The 20,435-nt window shown below is 41.7% G+C and overlaps 1 protein-coding gene across 4 annotated transcripts in view; it reads right to left on the bottom strand.

Moving 5' to 3' along the window:
• B4GALT4 (beta-1,4-galactosyltransferase 4) overlaps positions 1 to 18,875 on the bottom strand; it is an 83,768-nt gene extending 64,893 nt beyond the window's left edge. For 2 of the 4 annotated variants that reach the window (XR_004275439.1, XM_032298993.1), the window contains exons 1-4: positions 18,788 to 18,875; positions 7,438 to 7,834; positions 4,253 to 4,485; positions 1,552 to 1,739 (exon numbers count right to left, since the gene is read on the bottom strand). Coding sequence is in view for 3 of the 4 variants with exons in the window: in XM_032298993.1 (XP_032154884.1) it covers positions 1,552 to 1,739; positions 4,253 to 4,485; positions 7,438 to 7,690 (674 nt within the window). In the remaining variant the exon portion in view is untranslated. Of the gene's footprint in view, positions 1 to 1,551; positions 1,740 to 4,252; positions 4,486 to 7,437; positions 7,835 to 9,868; positions 10,139 to 12,676; positions 13,219 to 18,787 lie in introns of those variants that run through there. The other 2 variants (XM_032298994.1, XM_032298995.1) reach the window with 2 other exon arrangements.
• Positions 18,876 to 20,435: the final 1,560 nt, after the last annotated feature.

Raw genomic sequence — 20,435 nt, 5'->3', positions numbered from 1 at the left:
ATCAGCTGAACTAAGCTTTCTCCTGTCCTTCCCCCGCTGTAACATGTGTCAACAGCTCCCCAATCCCTGCCACAGCAAATGCAAACTCCTTACTGAACTAAACAAGGCCTGCATAATCTGGCCCCTGCCTAGCCTCAGTTCTTGCCTCTCCTCACAGACATTCCTTCTAGAATGCCAGTGAACTACCTGCATTCTCGCCAAAACTGTGCCGTGCTCTCTGGTATGTCTTGGAACTCTGCTGAGAAGCTCTTGTTGGTTCCACAGGATTAAGGTACCACCTTCCCTGGGGAACAGCTTTAAATCCTTCCCTTTAAGGTGTTGTTAACGACACTGTGCTCTCACCCACCAGTAGTTTGTTTATGTCCTGTAGCTTACATCGGGATTGGGTTTTAAGTCAGTACCTGAGGCAAGAGTCACCTACATCGATGTTACTCAAGAATTCTCTTAAATCGCACAATATGAGAGAGCAACATGGAAGCCCAGAACAAATGAGGTATCAAGGGACTCACTTTCTACTTCACACTCACGTAGAGTATATGCTGGTGGAATCTCCTGTATTATTTGACAGTTTCACAGTTCTCTCTCTCCTGCTGCCTTCCTCTTCCTCTCTTCATTTGTCCCTCTCTCCCCTCCTTACCAAGTGCTAATAGTTGTATTTGCAGAAACGCAAAATTAACACAACTCCACTGTAGCTACCTGTCTCTCCACGCTGAAACTCAATGGGGAGCTCTCTGACGGCAGGCGCTCTGCCTTATTCAAATTAGTCTCATGGCTTCCAACACAGTCAGCGCTACAGATATGAGCACTCATGAACCGCAGGGCTTGGGGAAGCTGATAGGTAAGTGTGCACACATGAGGGAATATAGTGTTTCATTTGCAGAGAAACATTCTGGGTCACTATTTCCCCTTGGCTGTGCTTGAGTAGGAGCTGGTATAATCAAATAAGGCTGAAAAGCAGCTATGCCCTTCTTAGGGGTAAATGAGGAATAAGATGAGGAATGAAGACACAGGTGGTGGCATCTGGCACTTCTCACAGTGGCTTTGAGAGAAATAGCTTTGTCCTGGGTGTCCTGGCTCCCACGAAGACTACTCAGAGGATATGTCCTCCCCCACCTCTCCCCATACTCTAGAAAGAGGCCACGATCTGGAAAGGGATGTCTCAACAGAGGTCTCACTTGTTGTCTCCTAGAGGAGGAGTCGGGAATAGACAAATAACATTACTTGCATTCAAGTCAGTGTGGGAAAGCTTGCAAAAGCCCCCCAACAGGGGCATTGGGGGTCGGACTAGCCACGGCCTGCAATGCTTGGATGACATTTTTCTCCAATGCCTTCCCTTGTCTATGTGATCCTCTGCCAAAGTTGTTGCAGGGTTTTTTCCTCATTACAATCTCTAACTTCTGGTTTGCACTTTAAGTGATATATATATATATATCATAGACAATTTTTCCTATTTCTCATTTTCTTAAGATAGTCTGAATGCTTTTTCTACCCAGTCTTGATCACAACAGTTGAACTTCTCAACCTAAGCCAACCTCAGCAGAGCCTCCTTACCTGTACCCAGTGCTGTTCCTGCCAACCACCAGATGCTTGGGATTGTCCTCACACTTGTAAAGGTTGAAGTCATTCTCAGGTACCAAGTCCACGTCATGGAATATAAAGCAGTCCCAGTTTTCTTCCTTGAGAGCTTCTAGATAGCCCACATTCAAGAGTTTGGCGCGATTAAACTTTTTACCTCCAGCCTAGAGATACAAAAATTAAAACTTGAGAAGCTCCTGAGATAAAATTTCATAGTGTTCCCTCTTAGTTAGGATTCAGGAGGTGCTATTATTCTTGCTAACACACAAGACTATACTTGTGACATAAACATCTAACAGGCAAGATGCAATGACAATAAAATACCATTTGGTTTTTTCTTTATGCTTCACACATACTTATATTCCAGAACTAAGGAACATTAATTGAAATTTGAAGAGTTATTGTTTAATGGTAGAGATTTCCAGTTTTGCAAGATTAAGTTCTGGAGACTGATTTCATAAATACACTGCACATATTTATGCAAGTAATATATTGCATAATTATGCACAGATACAATGCATGGAAATATTCTTAACATTATTAAACTGTACACTCAATGGTTAAGACAGTAAAAGTAAATAAAAGTTTAAAAAAGGCTAAGAGGGTAAATTTTATGTCATGTGTTTTACCACAACTTAAAATTTTTTAAACACAGCTTTAAAATACAAATAACTCAAATAATCAATAATAATGTGTTGTACACTTAAAATGTGTTGAGTATAAATCTTAAGTATTCTTACCACAGTTACAAAAAACAATTTCACTTAAAATTTTAAAAACACTTTTATTTATTCCATATAAAACTACAAAACCTTTCTTATATACTAGTCATGTCAATTAGTATTACTGCTTCACAGTTCAACCCTAGGTTAATCCCAATCTTATCCTCTGTTATGAATTTACACTAAGCTTCTACGAGACTTAGTTAATAGCTTGACAGAAAGGATAAAAAAATCTTGACCCATAAAAAGAGAAGGTTATGGCTAATATTTCTAAGCTACTTTAAAATTTCTTAGAAATCCCTGTAAGAGAATCCTGTTTTAATGCTCATGGTGGAGGTTAATCCTCACAGTGGCCTTAGGGAGACAGATCTGTCACTGGGTAATAAAAGAATGCAGTTCGACCTGTAATATGATTGAAGCTGTAATAAAATAATTTACACTATTTTTTTATGGCTGCTTTGTTCAAATTCCTTCAGAATGAATTCCAGTTAAATGGTTTATCATAAAAGTACAAGCATTTCTCAGAAGTTACCACAATGTCTTCCTGATAAGAATAACACAAAGCAGACATATTTTTCTCTTTCTTTGTAAATTTGAGATGAAATCTCACCCTGTTGCCCAGGCTAGAGTGCAGTGGTGTGATCCTGGTTCACTGCAGCCTCCACCTCCTGGGTTCAAGTGAATCTCCTGCCTCAGCCACCCAAGTAGCGAGGCCTACAGGCATGCGCCACCACATCCAGCTAAATTTTTTTTTGTATTTTTAGTAGAGAAGGGGTTTCACCATGCTGGCCAGGCTGGTCTTGAACTGCTGACCTCAAGTGATCCGCCACCCTCGGGCTCCCGTGTGCTGAGATTACAGGCATGAGCCACTGCGCTCAGCTAAAGGCAGACATGTTTTTCTATTCATAAAACTAGTACTATATCTTGTGAGTTACTGTCCTGAGTAAGAACTCAGAATCAAATAAATCATACCTATACCCAACAACCTTAAAAACAAAAATAGCTATAAAACAATATAATAGTAACATTTTGTTCCAAGTGCTAAAATCCAGGCACAGGTGTACTATATAAGCACACTGATTTCCAAGAGCCCCAGTTTATCACCAAGTCTAGACTGCAGAGCTTGTGCTCTGAGTTATCCAAAGTTCTACCTTAACAAATATTACCAGTTCTAACAGTAGTCATGATTTTGCTGACATACTTACCATTTGTAAGAATTTGAGGGGGAATTATTTGGATGGCCCAAGATAATTGTGACAAACCTAGACACTGATGTTTAAACTGATGTCTTAGTTTTCTTTCAATAAACTTAGTGCCAAATGGAGGTATCTTTAATCACCCACTCCACTCACCTCAAAGGTAAGCTCTTCAAAAGCAGCCTATAGTTATACTGTGCTCCTACCAAATCATGCTTCCGGAAGCCAAATAAGTGAATCCAGAAAGTGAAAATCAAACATAACATGTTTCACATAATAAATAGTGGCAAAGTTCAGGGCAGAAATGTGGGCGTAGCCATTGAGCACCACAGCTACTAATACAGAATATTTGGTCAAATCCTCTGTCTAGATCCCCATTGAGTAGCTATGGGCGATAATGACAGACAATTCCAGAATCTCATCATGTAGTGCACGGCAAGTACAGAAAGAAACACAAGGGACCAGGAAGCCTCAGGGAAATCTGAAGGCAGTCACTGCCTAACATGGAAGGGCTCACAAAACAGGCTTCCTCCAGAGGTTCCTTTAAGCGCAGTAAAATTTCCCAGAACTTGAACCTGTAACTCCACACTCTGAGACAAGAATTTCCTCTACTCCTTTCAAGTATAAATGAGGTAAGAGAACTCTTTTTTTGATGATAGTCTGATGTTCCTTTTACCCAAGATAAACAAACAGTCACATGGCCAAGTTCAGCAGAGAGAAGAGGGTCGAGCTCAGGCCCTGGTCTGCCCCCATGCTCACCTGGTGGATAACGTAGATGCCATAATCTAGCTGCTGCCTCTGCAGGAAGGGATGCAGATGTTCCAGCAGGTACATCAGGTGTTTCTCTCTGTTCCGGTGGGGAACAAGGATGGCGACCCTCTGTAAAGCTTTACATTCCTCAGGGCGATACCGGCCTCTGGACACTTTGGGATTTTCTGCCTGTACCTCTTCCAAAGTAAGATCTGGTTTGAAAATGAGCTTGCTCTGGCCTCCTACAATGAACAAAGGACACACACAATAACAGTAGCTACTTCAAAAGGTGTTGAGGTTTACACAAGCTAATATGCATAGACTATCGCCCAGCTCACAGTGGGCGCTACAAACGTCAGCTTTTATTATGATTACTGTAAAGGGTCATTTAGTCATGATGATAGCCAGAGGATCATGTGACTAAGGTTACTGGCTGCAAAAGCAAGTGGCGGATATATAATATGAGCATTTCCCTGTGGCTGGGTATTCAAAAGTCTTCTATGATTCATCTGTAAGAAGGATATGTAGACTGTCCTGGTGAACCCTGGTAAGAACAAAGGTCAAAGCTAGACAGAGTAACTCTTGAAATTTGGTCTATCCTCTTTTCCTTCTCCAAATTCCAGGAGGAGGGGAAAATATCTTAAATATCAACAGCATTCCACAGAATCAAGCTCCTGGACAACGCATTCCTCCCACTCCTTCCCTAAACTCTGGAACTATCCTGACTCCCTATAGGTAAAGCACTAAAAAGAAGTGGAAACCAGTCTCACTCAAGTACCTGACCCAGCTGTAACAGGTACTTGTGGCCCTGCAACAACTCTTCCATTTTGCCTCCACAACAGACATTTCCAATCAGGCACAGCATTTGCTCAGTGTGTCTGGAAGCAATCCAACCAAAGCCCAAAGCCATCCACAGGAGGAAACAGCTCAATTTGGTTTTTGTTTTTGTTTTCTAAATTGCACATATACTGGTCAGACTGTAAAATCTCAAGATGTTTGCAAGGTGCACTATCCCCTTCTGAGCAAAGCAGTCATACGCCCTTCCTGTGCATAATTCATTGCACATAATTTGCCATGCCTTGCTTAATGTGACCATCCGCTAACCTGGCCATGGCTGCTCAGATCAGGCTCACATGTCTAAGGACACCTTGGTGCTCTGCCCAACAGGAGGCAAGGTTAGCTACTTCTTCAAGCCACCCAAAGAGAATAATTGGCCTACGAGAGACTTCCTGAAGGGTCTGCATGCAAGACACAACAATCAGTAATGCCCTAAAAACCAACAGTAAGGAATGGAGGTACACAGAAGACAACTTTGAGAGCTGATGCTAGGCTACTGAGCTACTAGAGATAATGGGGTAGCTGTTGAGATGGTCTCCTGTGTGGCCTGTTCATAATGCCCATCATTAACCTGACTGTGTCTCTGTTCTTGCACCCTGAAAGAGCCTCATGCAACAGTTCTGATATAAACTAGTCTCCTGGCTCACCTTCTCATCGTCATAACTTTTTACGTGCCCTAACCTAGTTTCTGCTTCCATTTACTCTCTATCAAGTCTCCCTACCCCTTCCTCTATCCCAACATCTTCTCAAGTTCTGCCCGTCTTTGGGTCACTAATGGCCAATTTTAAGTCATCACCAACCACATCACCTGTAGTCCAGTATTTGCCCAGTAATGAGTCACTGTCCATCTATTCTTTATGAATGAATTTACTGTTTAAATATATTGTGAACATTTTAAGCAAGGGGAATAATCAGCCATATTTGCATTTTACTGACTCATTTTCATATCTCAACTTGTATAATGTATGAAGGAACACACAATCAGGAATAACATTTTGGCTTTTCTGTAACTGACTAAAGAGAAGCAGCATGCCAATATGAATATGGTACAGGACTGTAACTCAACTAGGAAAGGGGCGTGCAGACTAAAGGTTTGTGTCCCCCCAAAATTCATATGTTGAATCCCTAATCCCCACTGTGAGACCTTTGGGAAGTAACTAAGTTTAGATGAGTTCATCATAGGGGTGGAGCTGCCATGTGGGATTAAAGCCCTTATAAAAAGAGCAAGAGGAATGAGATTTATCTATCTCTTTCTCTCTCCTTCTTTCTTTCCCTTTCCTTCTGTGTGTACGTGTGTGGGCACACACACCAGGGAAAGGCCATGTGAGGACATACCCAGTAAGAGGGTCCTCACCAAGAAACTGACCGTGCTAGCACCTTGATCTTAGACTAATTTACTGTTTAAGTTGAGACACAAGACATAAAAGGTGAATCAAAATATACAACATATTTAAGAAATAAACACTAAAGACCACATCAAAAAACTTACTTAGTCTCTGTCCCTTGAATCCATGGTTTTGGCCAAAGGAATATAACAGATGTGACCCCAGCGGAGGCTAGAACATGCTTGCATTTCTCCTCTCAAGCTCTTGTGCTCTGCTGATACAGGATAGCCCACTAGTTTCAAGAGGAGGACAAGAGGCACATGGGGAGGGGCCACCAGCCTAGATCACTGGACCCTATTAATGATGTCTACTGCTGAGAACTTTTGTGGCTGGATAGTAAAAGTGGGTCCGTTCATATGACGGAGTACTATATGTCAATGAAAATGGACAAACCATAGCCACATGCAACCATGAGAATAGATCTCACAAAAATAATGTTGAGTAACAGAAGCCAAACACAAGAGTATATAACATACGCTTCCAACCTGTAAGATTCAAAAACAGGAAAAGTCTAATGTGTAGAGTTAGAATCTTGAAGCCAAAGTGGTGACTGAAAGAAGTATGGGAATTCCTATGGTTCCAGCAAGATGCCATTTCTTTTTTTCTTTCTTTTTTTTTTTCTTCTGTGCTACATGAAGCATTTGTAACTTCTTTTTATATACTTTAAATTCTGGGGTACATGTGCAGAATGTGCAGGTTTGTTACATAGGTATACACATGCCATGGTGGTTTGCTGCATCCATTGCCCCGTCATCTACATTAAATTTACATGCTAGACAACTATGTTCATTTTCTGAAAATTAACCAAGCAGTACACTTCCGAGTTTTGTACTTTCTTGTACATGTAACGTTTATTTTATTTGAATTTATAGTTTCTGTGACACAGGAGATGTATACATTTATGGGGTACATGTTATATTTAAATAAAAACTTTATATACTACCTACATAAAAGAAAAAAGGGAACACTTACTGAGGTAAGGAGACACAGAAGGGCAGTTGTCAAGTTCTGTCTTCCTCGTGGATGCTTCATTAGTCACAGTTTTTCCCTTCCCCAAAATGATGGCCTTATGGATATTGGCCATGAGCTTCTTTGCCTTAGGAATCTCTTGAATGGCACCCACAAAGTAGTTACTGGTGGCCCACCCAACCACCGTCAGGCACAAAGTCAAAAGCAGCAGTAATCGGAATTTGTAGGAAAGGTGAAAAGTTGGGTTGAAGCCCATGTTTTTTATTACATGAATAATATGTATCACTCTGCTTCACTGCAGGCAAGAAAGCTTCAAGCTGAACTTTTCCAATCTGATCGCGAACTTGATGACAACTGAAAATACAATGCCTGCTTTTGCTGGTAGTTCTGCTCCAACAATCTAAAAGGCAATCACAAAAGACACATTGTTTCAAATGGAAATTCTATCCTGAAATAATTCACTTCGGCACAAACTGAAAACCCATACCCGATTGGACCTTGACTAACCCTAACGGTAGGTCTCCCACTAAGGGTTTAGAGGTCCGAAAACCAGATGTTTTAGAGGTTCCAAGCATCAATACATCACAGAAGCTCTCTCTAGGTTATTGGCCAGGCTCTCTGTCACCCAAGAAGGGAAGCCATTTCCAGATGTTAGACAGAACAAATAGGCAAGGGAGACTGCAAATGCCCTGAGATGTTAGCTGGGCACAGCCTAAGACACAGCCCTAATGGTTCTCTGCCTCAGTTGCCCCTTCCTGGCACAGCTTTAAGGGAGGATTTTTAAAATGTGAAACCTTGTTACAGAAGCACATTTTGACCCAAAGAGAAAATAAGGGAAAAGTTCTTCTCCCTGTGAGAGCTAGAAAAGCATGGTCCTCAACAACAGGGAATGAGTGCTGTATTAACCAAGAGGCACTGGCACAGGCACACTGCAACGGCGGGCAGGAGGGAGTCTGTCAAGAAACACAAGAGAATCCCTAAACAGAAGGTTAACGAAAGGTCAACTATCTGTCTATACGAATAACAGAACTACAGCACAGTGTTTAAGATCAGGAGTTTGGATTTAGACAGAAACTATAGCTCTACCACGTAACAGCTACATAACCTCGGGCCAGTCATTTAACTAAGCCTCAGTTTTCTTATCTGTAAAATGCGGGTAAAATTAGTATATACCTAGAAAAGTTATTGTGGGGCTTAGATGACCTAATTTATTACTATATAAAGTGTTATCCCACGTTTACAAACAAGCAAACACACTGAAACACCACTTTCTGTACTGTATTTCTGTCAGTTGATCAATTGCCACTCTGATTTCATACTTCAGTAGCATGAGATGGGATAATACGAATTCACTTCTAAGAGGTGGCTATGCTCTTAATTACTGACAAAAATCATGTTAAGACCACCCAGCTGAGGGCCCACTCTGAACCATGGAAAATACACTAAAGTGGTGAGTGCTACTTGACAAGGATTCCTGGGTTGCTGCCAGCAACACCTGCTAGCTACATCCTCTCCATGTGGCCAGAAACACATCTCTCCTCTAATTCTAAACATGTTCTCTGAAGAACACAGAAAATGCTAAAGCCAGGGCACAGATAATCTACAAAGACAAACATATTCCCAATTAAACAAATAAAATAGAGACCAAAATATCTTCTATGCTAAATAATCACATGGAAACACTTATGATTAAATCTTAAATGACAAAAAGAAAAACAGAAAGCAAACCCAATATCTGTGCAATGATTACAACTAAAGATATACAATAAGGAAAGTCTAGAAAGAAATACACTCAAAAGTTAATAATAATATTAGGAGAATGGGATTCACTAGGGATGGCTTTTTCTCTTTTTAGAATTTTTAATAACTATAGTTTTATATCATGTATACATTTTTGTATATTAGTGTCATATTTACATGTATTTTACATATATCATTTTATAATATAGTACTCTTAAAATGAAAACAAGGTGAATTTTTTTTAATGATGAATAGAGAGGCAGTAAGTAACTGTAAAAAACAACCATTACCTCAGAAACTCTCAGGATAGTTTCACACTTACTAAAGGAGAGAATTCCAAAAATTTAGTCACAGGTTGGTTTGAAAGAAACCTAGAAAATATTTCTCTGTAAACACAATGCCATTAATGAAAAGGGAAGTTAAGTTCTTGGGGAATGTTGGACCCAGAAAGCAATTAAACAGTATGGCCTGTGTTCAGTGTCCTGTGAGGGTATCACAGGAAGTCAATGCCGAAGGCAGTAATAATAATTCATAAAAAGGGCAATTATGCATGCATTTACTCTGTGCCATGCACTGGGGTAAAATCACTTGTATTAACCTACTTAACTCTCATTTAACCACATGAAGTAAGAATTACTAGCCTCCTCATCAGATAGGTAAGAAAAGGAAAGGAAGGTCTGGAGAGATTAAGTACCCTGCCAAAGCCCACATGACTAGTAAGTGTTAGCATGGGGTCTCAGCCCAGGGGGTCAGCTCCATATCCTTCCAATGGATGCTTCCTCTTTTCTCCCCTTGGTGCCCGGGTAGGACCAACACAAACCCTTGAATATTCAGGTTCCTTTGGGGGCCTTCTACGTCTCTCGCATATTTGCCCTCCTTTTCTTTGGGACTGTCTGATCAAATGCCTTCCTGGAGGTGTGTTCTCTTCCTTCCGGGTGACAGTAAGTCATCAGGTCCTGGGGCCAGTCAGACAACCTCTTGTGGACTTAATTGTAGGAGGCTTAAATACTCACTATGTTGGCCAGGCTGGTCTTGAACTCCTGAACTTGTGGTCTGCCCGCCTCGGCCTCCCAAAGTGCTGGGGTTACAGGCATGATGAGCCACCATACCCAACAGGATAGGTAATTTTTAAAATAAAGATCTTGATCTTAGAAAATTCAGACTGGGAACACTGCTTTTCTATTTTTATTTTTTGAGACAGGGTCTTGCTCTGTTGCCCAGGCTAGAGTACTGTGGCACAATCTCAGCTCACTGCAACCTATATCTCCTGGGTTCAGGCAATTCTAGTGCCTCAGCCTCCCAAGTAGCTGGCATTGCAGGCGTGCACCACCACAACTGGCTAATTTTTAAATTTTTAGGAGAGCCTAGGTTTCACCATGTTGGCCAGGCTGGTCTTGAACTCCTGGCCTCAAGTGATCCCTCCATCTCAGCCTCTCAAAGTGCTGGAATCACAGGTCTGAGCCACTGCACTCAGCCCTGTGAACACTGCTTTTCTATTTTTAGAAGGAGAGTCCCCTAAAAGAGAGAATTGTCGAGTGGAAATAAGTTATGACCATAAAATTATTGCAGTGTTGAAACCAGAAAAGACCTTGGAGACCACACATCCACCTCCCTCATTCTACAGAGGAGGAAGAGATTTTAAAACCTACCCAAGGGAGGGGGTACATAGGAAATCTTTGTATCTTCTGCTCAGTTTGGTTGTGAGTCTAAAACCACCCTAAAAATACGGCTGAACCTTGAATAACATGGGTTTGAACTACACGGCTCCACTTATACTCAGATTTTTTTTTAGCCAAATGTGGACCAAAAATATAATATTCCCAGGATGCAAAACCTGTGTATACAGAGGGCCACTTTTCTAATACGTGGGTTCCTCACGGCTGACTACAGAACTTAGGCATACATAGATTTGGATAGATACAGGGTTCCTGGAGCCAATTTCTTCTGTGTACTGAGGAACAACTATAATTTAAAAAAAAAAAAAAAAAAAAAAAAAACCTACCCAAGAAGGAAACAGCTGTGAATAATCATAAACTAATATTGCTCAACTGCAGCCTATAGGGTTTGTTCAAAGATCAAACATTTATTCTAAAAGCAAGGAACCATTATTAATAATTACTTATTAGGCCTTCATTACTAATCCTGCTTTTGAGACAACAGCTGACCCAATTAAAAACAATTACTTAGCTATCTTTCTAAGTCTAAGTGCTCTCTCCAAAACTGTACAGAGAGCCAGCATAAGGAAGTTCAGCAGTAAGGTTTCCTTGGCTCCTGTGAGTAAACATCTGAAGTGTGAAGGGTCTGTCATCTGTCTGTCCATCTATTTTTCAAGAGAGACTAGCCAAGTGACTGGAGGCCACCCCTGTCAGTGTGTTTCCAGCTATAAAATGATGAAAAATGGTTACCTCACAAAGTTGCTCTAAGAATTTAATAAGATGATGTACCCAAGCACACTGGTATAACTGGTACATTTCCAAGACACAAGTTTTTGTTTTGTTTTTGAGATGGAATCTCCCTCTGTTGGCCTGGTTGGAGAGCAGTGGCATGATCTCAGCTCACTGTAACCTCCATGTCCCAGGCTCAAGTGATTCTCCTGCCTCAGCCTCCCCAGTAGCTGGGATTACAGGTGTGCACCACCACACCCAGCTAATTTTTGTATTTTTAGTAGAGATGGGGTTTCACCTTGTTGGCCAGGCTGGTCTCAACCTCCTGATCTCAAATGATCCACCTGCCTCAGCCTTCCAAAGTGCTGGGATTACAGGCATAAGCCACCATGCCCAGCCAGGAACACAGGTATTTATTGGCTCTAATTACCAATGTGATTCATGTTCAACTGTTATCAGAGTATCGGCCAAGTTAATGTTATCTCTGGAATTAATGAGATAATTTGTACTTTCTAACTCTGTAATGTCCATTTTTCTTTTAATGAGTATATAATATTTTTATAATTAGAAAAACATAATGACTTTTTTTTTAAAGTTATTTTTAGGGCAAATAACTCCTGGCTGGTGTTTGGGAAAATGCCGTTATATCGGATTTATTTTCTTACACAAACATTTAAGTAACTGAGAGACCCTCAATTCTCACCACAGTCTCAGAGTTATGTTCTTTTTCAGTCAAGGCTGTCTTGAAGTGGCAGGACAGCTTTGACTGAAAACAAATGCAGGCAACATGAAAAAAGTTATTTAGGGCAAGATTTACCACTCTTTTCCTTTCTAGAAGTCTGCCCTGTAGTTAGTTAAAAATGATCACGTTTTCATATTTGCTTTTCCTCTACCCCATTCAACCAGTCTTTTCTGAGTACCTGCTATTTTCAAGCAAAGGGAATAGGATATAAAGAGAATTAAAGCCTAGTCTTTGTGCTCAGAGTTTATTTCTTTTTCTAGATCTCAATCTCTGCAATTTCCTGTCAAATATGCCAACAACTCCAGCCCAAAGTGGGAGAAGAGATTCAATAAGATGAGTAAAATACTGAGAAGTCTTAAAGATAGGTGATAGGTACCTGAGAGTCCATTTTCTTTCTCTCTACTTTTGTGTATGCTTGAAATTTTCCATAATAATTTTTTGAATCTGGCAAGGAAGATGAGCTATAACAAAAAGTAAGGCAGCGTAAGTGCTACATATCATTCTTGGAGAATCTCTAACCACACACATTTTTATTCCACCACAGTGGGTGGGGAGGACACCGTGTATCACTTTATAAATATTTACTAAGGATCTGCACCAAAGAGAAAGGGTATGTTCATTCAGCAGCTAAGAGCACCAAAACCAGCATTACAATGTCTCTGAACCTATCAGGTAATTTTGCAGACATGTAAAACTGCATGTAAGTGCACTTCATACTGTACCAGGCACATGATCCTGATGCCTTGGGGCTCCCTGGAGCAGCACCAGAAGACAGACTGATTATTTTGCTACTCTTTTTACTCCTGCAGCGTTCCTGGGAGTTTACCTTTTGCATACACATTGTCCCACCTTCCTTAGGCCTTGGTATTCATCATCCCAATCACAGCCCCTTTAGGAGGCTTCTGAATGATCACTGGCCAGGTCCTAATGGGGCAATGGTTCCCTGGGCAGGGTAAGGAATGGGATAAAAATGATGACAGCCATTTACATGTACAAATCATTTAAACCCAAAGATTAAGCTTCTGATGGCCCAACCTAGAAGCATTTGAGTAATTAAAAAAATAATGATGGTACTGTATTTTAACCCATAGGATAAAATGAATATCCACTAGTCTATATTGATAAAAATGATCAAACAAATAAATGAATGGAAGAGAAGGGGCAGCTCTTTTCTTACAGTAATTTCCAACTAGTAAGAAACTGGGAGCTGGGAAAAAAATCACCCTCGGCAACCACCGCAGTAAGAACCATTGCAGACAAGGTTCACCAATGGATGCTAAACAGGCAAAAATTTGAAGGTAAACAGGATAGTCTCAAAGTATCTCACCCAAGATAATTCTTAACCACAAAGGGAAAGACAGTAACTTGGTAGTGGAGAAACCCAGCAGCTCACCATAATATCACTTGTGTGGTATTCGTGCTAATGGCGCATAACTTCATTAGAAGCATGAGAAAACATCAGACAAGTTCATTCTACAATCTACCTAACTGGTACTCTTCAAAAGAATCAAAATCACGAAAAACGAGGAAAAACTGAGTAACTATTTCAGACTGGAGGAGACTAAGGAGAAAGAAAAACTAAATAAAATGCAGGATCCTTGATAAAATACAGTGGGAACAGAAAACAAAAGGACATTAGTAGGAAAATTGATGAACTTTAAATAAAGTTTGTAGTTTAGTTAATATTATTTATCAATGTACTATGGTTATGTAAGGGGTATTATTAAGGGAAGCTAGATGAACTCTCTGTACCACTTTTACAACTTCTCTATAAGTCTAAAATTAACTAAAAATAAAAGAGTCAGAGACTAGATATAACCCAAGTCAACAAATGACACTAAATTAACTTTATTCTAAAGGAGAATCATTGTTTTTGTATTCCTAGTGCCTCAAACCAACATGACACATACCAGGTGCTCAATTTAGTAACGAATGACAGACTAGGATATATACTAGTTGAAATACATAAGGACACATCATAATTCCAGGCTCTTGCTAAAAGGAATGAGACATAAAAAAAGAAAGGGGGGAAATAAAGATTAATAAAATTAAATGACTACAAAATTTCATCTGAGAAGGATTTAAAAAATTTAAAAGGCTCACCCTGATACTAGCTCCTTTCACTAATATCAACACTCTTCTACAGGAAGGGACCTCACCCTTAATAAATGGCACTTTGCCTACTCCCTTCCACTCCCTTACTTCTAAAAGTGATACTTCTCCTTGGTTTGGGAAGGAAGTGCTGTACGGCCTGCCCCCGCCTTCATGAAGCCACTCACTGCATGAGCTCTGCCGCCCACCAGAACACAGTGTACCTGCCTCTGGGCAAATGCTGTGGAAATCCACATTTGAAGCCAGGTGGTCCTGCAAAACCCAAACGACCAAAGTTATTTTATGTAGTACATGTTATGCAGCATAATACAGAATTCACCAGAATTTCTGATGGGAGGTTTCAATAGAAGTTCATTGTGTACTTATATGTTACTTTCGGCTATCCCTAAGAAATCAACTGTGGAGTCAGTAGGAGCTTACTTTCTGCAGCCATTAGGGGTACCTCACCCTAAATCTTCTTAAAAAGGTTTAAAAAGCTCTGAGATCATGGGTATAACAGGGCTCTGAAGTCACAAAGAGCTGAGTTCAAATTCTTCTTACCAGATGCATGAATGGCTTTTGACAAGTAACTTAAATGTTTTGAATCTGTTTGGCCATTTACTTAAAAAGCACTTTTCAACATCTGGTTCCAGGAGTGCCTTTATCAAATACATAAGGGAATATGTTAAAACTGCAGATTCCTGGGCCCCACTCCAAAGCCAACAGGTCAGAACAGCAGCCACTGGGGCTCAGAAAAATGAAATTTTAACAAGCTCCACAAATGATTCTTGTCTGCATTAAAATTTCAGAACCACTGACATAAGAGAATAGACCTGGAATGCAATATAGATCTTTCAGATATGTTAATTTTCCCTCTGGTGAAGAAAAGCAGTAAGAAGATACGTGAACATGAGATTTTAAAAATGCATTTGAAAGGTTTTTTATTCCATCATTTAGAAATATATTCTAAGAAAACAATCAATGCCAAGCGAGGTGGCTGATGCCTGTAATCCCAGCACTTTGGCGGGCAGATCACCTGAGGTCAGGAGTTCAAGACCGGCCTGGCCAACTTTTGGTGAAACCCCATCTCTACTACAAATACCAAAATTAGCCGGGCATGGCAGTGTGCTACTCGGGAGGCTGAGGCAGGAGAATCACTTGAACCCAGAAAGCAGAGGTTGCAGTGAGCTGAGATTGCACCACTGAACTCCAGCCTGGGTGGCAGAGTGAGACCCGGAAGGAAGGAAGGAAGGAAGGAAGGAAGGAAGGAAGGAAGGAAGGAAGGAAGGAATCAGAGAGGTAGACCATGACATTCAAACAAATGTTGCTAAAATAACCAAAAATTGAAGAGTACAAATGTTAACGATCGGGGTCTGATTTAATTAATTACAATACATCCACATAATGGGACATACTCTTTCATTAAAATGGTGCTTAAAAAACTTACATGGAAAAGTGTAATAGTTAAGTAGAAAAAGATATAAAAAAGTATATAAAATATAGGCTGGGCGTGATAGCTCACACCTGTAATCCCAGCACTTTAGTTGCCCAAGGCAGGCAGATCACTCAAGGCCAGGAGTTTGAGAGACCAGCCTGGCCAACATGTTGAAACCCCTTCTATACTAAAAGTACAAAAAGTAGTTGGGCATGGTGGCCCACATCTGTAGTCCCAGCTACTTGGAAGGCTGAGGAAGGAGGATCACTTGAACCTGGGAGGCGGAGGCTGCAGTGAGCCGAGATCACACCACCGCACACCAGTGTGGGCATTAGAGACAGACCCTGTCTCAAAAAAAACAAAAAAGATCATATAACATATAATACCAATTATGAAATATATGTGTGTGTGCATGCCTTTCATATACAAAATGACAGAGAAACTGGTGGTCATCTCTTAATTATAGAATTAGGGAAAACCTTTTATTTCTTTTGTATCTTCTAATTTTTCTAAAATGGAGTTTTCATCATCAGAAACAATGCTGTTTTCTGACAAAATGACTACTAGTTTTCCTTTAAAATACAGTAGTCCTTGGTTTCACTTTCTGCAGTTTAACCACAATAAGACACAGTAAGATATTTTGAGAAAGAGATGACATTCACATAACTTTTATCACAGCATATTGTAATAGCTGTTCTATTATTAGACATTATTCATCTCTTACTGTGCCTAATTTATAAATATTACAGATATATATAGACAGAAAAAAAAAAAAAAACAGCATATATAGGGTTTGGCACCATCCATGGTTTCAGGCATCTACTTTTGGTCTTGCAGCATATCCCCCAAAAGTAAAGGAGACAACCGTATATTAAAATTTAAAGATGGCATCACAGACAGGTATCACAACTTTTAGTTACATAAAGTTTGACGATTCATTCATATAATCTTTAAGAAAACCTATTCCAAATAGGCCCAACAAGCCCCAATCTCAAAGAAAAACCAGAGGCTGTTAGTAATTCTTCAGTGCCAGAGAACCCCGTGGTCTCTGTTTGAAATGCCTATTCCCAGGCTCCAGACCCAGAGATTTTTATTTCAAAGGGCTGAGGTGGGGTCAGGAAATCAATATTTTTGCCTGGGCCTGTCACTCACGCCTGTAATCCCAGCACTTTGGGAGGCCAAAGCAAATGGATCACTTGGGGTCAGGAGTTCCAGACCCCAAGCCTGGCCAACACGGTGAAACCCCTTCTCTACTAAAAATACAAAAATTAGCCAGGAGTGGTGGGCCTGTAGTCCCAGCTACTCAGGAGGCGGAGGTAGGAGAATTGCTTGAACCTGGAAGGCATAGGTTGCAGTGAATCAAGATTGTACCACTGCACTACAGCCTGGGCGACAGAACTAGACTCTGTTTCAAAAAAAAAAAAAAAAAAAAATACGTATTTTTAATAGGAGCCTAGGTAACTCTGAGATATGCAGCCAGGTTTGAGAGACCACTGCTGTTCATTGATGGCTTAAAACAAATAGAAAACCATCACTGACTTGTTTTGGATGTTTCCACTGAATAAAAGATCTTCAAAGAGATGGTTAGTTCACAAATCATGTGCATGCATCTCTGGAAAAGGCACGCTTTACTGCTAGCTCAGCTTAAAGTAGACACTAAATACTTATTATATTAAGAGGTATATAAACTATAACCACCGAGCTGATTTTATTGCCCTCTCTATCCATTTCCCCTTAGATTACGTAGTCAAACAGTTCAATTCAGATCAGTACTTCTTCACAACGGATGTTTTTAATCTAATCAAAGATCTAGGTACTCGGAAGTTTTTGCAATTTCATGGGGTTTACACTTTCCATAAAGAACAAAACTGCTCTAGAAGACAAAACAAAAACTTCCGGACTATATCCAATCAATTACGAACTATATCCAATCCATTATCTCCTCCCCCAAGAGAGACCTTCCAGCACTCCCCGACTGAGTCTCGGGAATAGCCCTCCGCACCCTCTTCCGAATTCAATTTCTCAATCCGGACCCTGAATCCTATTCATACTGATCTGCGACTCCTTGATTTTCCTGCATCTTCAAGGTGTTCTTTTCCTTTCTTTAAAAATTAATTAAAAAAAAAAAAAACCACATAACTCTCCTCCACACTCAAATTACCATCTTCTTATTCCTCCTTTTCATCACCAAAAGGCTGGGGAGGTCTACCAGTGCCCTCACCACCTCCAAGTCCCCATCCCTCACCCACTACGGAACACTTTGCAACAGGGTGCACGCCCACCCTCTGTTGATAACTGCTCTGCTAAGGCTACCAACCCATAGGCCTCTTCTGGGTCCAGAGCCCTCTGGACTTCCCTTTCTCAAATAAAGAGTTAACAGCCCTTATCTAAGGGAAGACAGAACATAAGGGATACAGATCAACAGACACTGGACGGCAGTCTCCGAAGTCCTTTATAACCCAGGTGACCAGCCCCTACGGAGAAAGGTCAAAGGTCGCCGGCCGCTCGCAGGCCCAGTGCTGGGGTCAGCTGATCAGTTTCCCCGTAGAAACGCTGGAGAAAGAGGGTTTCCGGGAAGAAGGGGCTTTTTCAGTTCGATGCACCTGGCGGAGAGGTGCTGGGGACGACCCCGGAATCGTGCTCCGGGGCGCGTAGGTGAGCCCTGGATCTTTTCCTACCTGGCAGCACCTCGCCTGGCTCCCCCAGCCCACAGCAGAGGCGGCGCCGCGGCGGGACGCCAGCACCTGAGCCGGCGCCTCCAGCCTGGCTCGGCCTCCGCGGGCCCCCGGCCCGGCCACCGCTTCGCCTGAGGCGCGGCTGTCCCACGGAGGCCGCCGCGCCATCTCCAGGGCCGCCCCGCCCCAGCCCCGGGACCGACCCCGGCCGCCGCCCGGCTGCCCTCGCTTGGCGCCCGTGTCCAGGGAACTGCACATCCCGGGAGCCAGGGTCGCGTGTACTCACCCCAGAGGCGGCCGCGGCGGGGAGCTCTGCCCGGGGAACGGGGAGGCCGCGGAAAGCCGCTCGGGGACCGCCTCCGCTGCCCGGGAGGAGGCTCCTGAGTGCGAGCTCCGCCTCCCGCGCGGCCCGGGCCCGAGGGGCGGGTCCGCCGGGCTCCGCACGCGCCTGGTGCTCCAGCCCTGCCAAATCGACCCCACCCGGCGCTAGAAGGGGCACCGGGAGGGAAACGGAGGGTTGACGCCTCGACCTCTCGGTGGCTTTAACACCCTGTGCCAATAGTGTACTAGGTGCTGGGGTTTCCTAAATTCCATCCCCTTAAATACTCACAGAGCAGTAGGAAAGAGATCGGGACCCTTCCATTTTACAGAGCAGGAAACTGGGGCTTTAGAGGCTAATAAACTTTATGCTTTACATTACCTTTACATTACATTAATGTTTTACCTTACCCTGCAAGATTTCATCCCTCTCAACTGCAATAATAATAGTAGTAGTAGTAAAAATAATATTTTTACCATGTTGCAGGACTATTGAGAATATTAAAGAAATAAAATTTTTTAAATCCTTATTTCTTCAAAGATATTATTACAGAAACCCAAGACAGAGTTACATTTATACTAAAGATTTGCGTGAAAAATTATGGTAGGCTCTCTTTAGGCAGTCGGGATAGCTAGATTCTCCAGGACAGCCTCCCATTGCACTCACGGGAAAGTAGTACGTTTTCCAAGAACCACCCATCCACTCCACCCCAAAAGGAACAAGCCATAGCTAGAACCAGTGCTGGGCTCATCAAGCTTCATAGCAAGAATTCTGAGGCTGTACTGAGGCTACGTGGACCCAATGTAGGCCCTTGGAAGCGGGAAAGGAGGGCCACCTAGTGGCAATTAAGTACAAGTCAGTGAAATAGGTCCGCGCTGCTCCTGAACAAGGTTCAGTGTGGACTTACTTTTTTGTTTGTGTCCCCTTTATAACATGCTGTAAGGGTGTATAACCACATATAGTGAAAAATGACATTACTGGATTTAATTCAGTGACATTATACAAGCAGTTACTTATACCCACATAGATAATCCCCAGGTCTTGAGTATGAGATCCCTAGAAGCATAATGAACCTGTCGCAAGAGTCACTCAGCTTTTCTATATTTGGTAGCTGGTAGGTTATTAATTGGAAAAGTTAGGTGATTGACTTCAGTAAGTGTAGGAAAGCAAGTAGCACGTGATATCTACAAAATCAAAGATAGCTTTCCACTCTGCTTTGAGTTTTAGGGTGGCTTTCATTGGAACACAGAGAGGCATTGGCATTAATAAAATTGTTTCCTAAAGTGTTTTGTTTTGTTTTTGTTTGCATCAGCCCAGAAACCCAACAGTTGTTCTGATTTTTCTTGCTAGAGCATGAGCCTTAGCTAAAGCCATCTGTAAATTATGATCCCATTGATCTTCCAGGAGGAAATAGGGAAAATAGAAAAAAGAATAAGATATTCGTGATAGCAGAGAAATCTTGGTCCATGATCTTGAGAAGGCTGTCCATGTCTGGGATGCCATCTGCTTCTGGGGAGAAACTTCCCTGGTTAGCTTTACCTTAAGGTCTCCGATTGGTGCATAGTTTCAAGAGTTTGTAGGGGCCCTCTTGAGTTGCAAGGTATGGACCCAGGAC

The sequence above is a fragment of the Sapajus apella genome, unplaced genomic scaffold, assembly GCF_009761245.1.
Source record: "Sapajus apella isolate SASKATOON/1434 unplaced genomic scaffold, GSC_monkey_1.0 scaffold40, whole genome shotgun sequence".
Lineage (NCBI taxonomy): Eukaryota > Metazoa > Chordata > Mammalia > Primates > Cebidae > Sapajus > Sapajus apella.
Note: the sequence above shows the minus strand (reverse complement) of the source record. Positions and strands in the feature narration are given on the sequence as shown.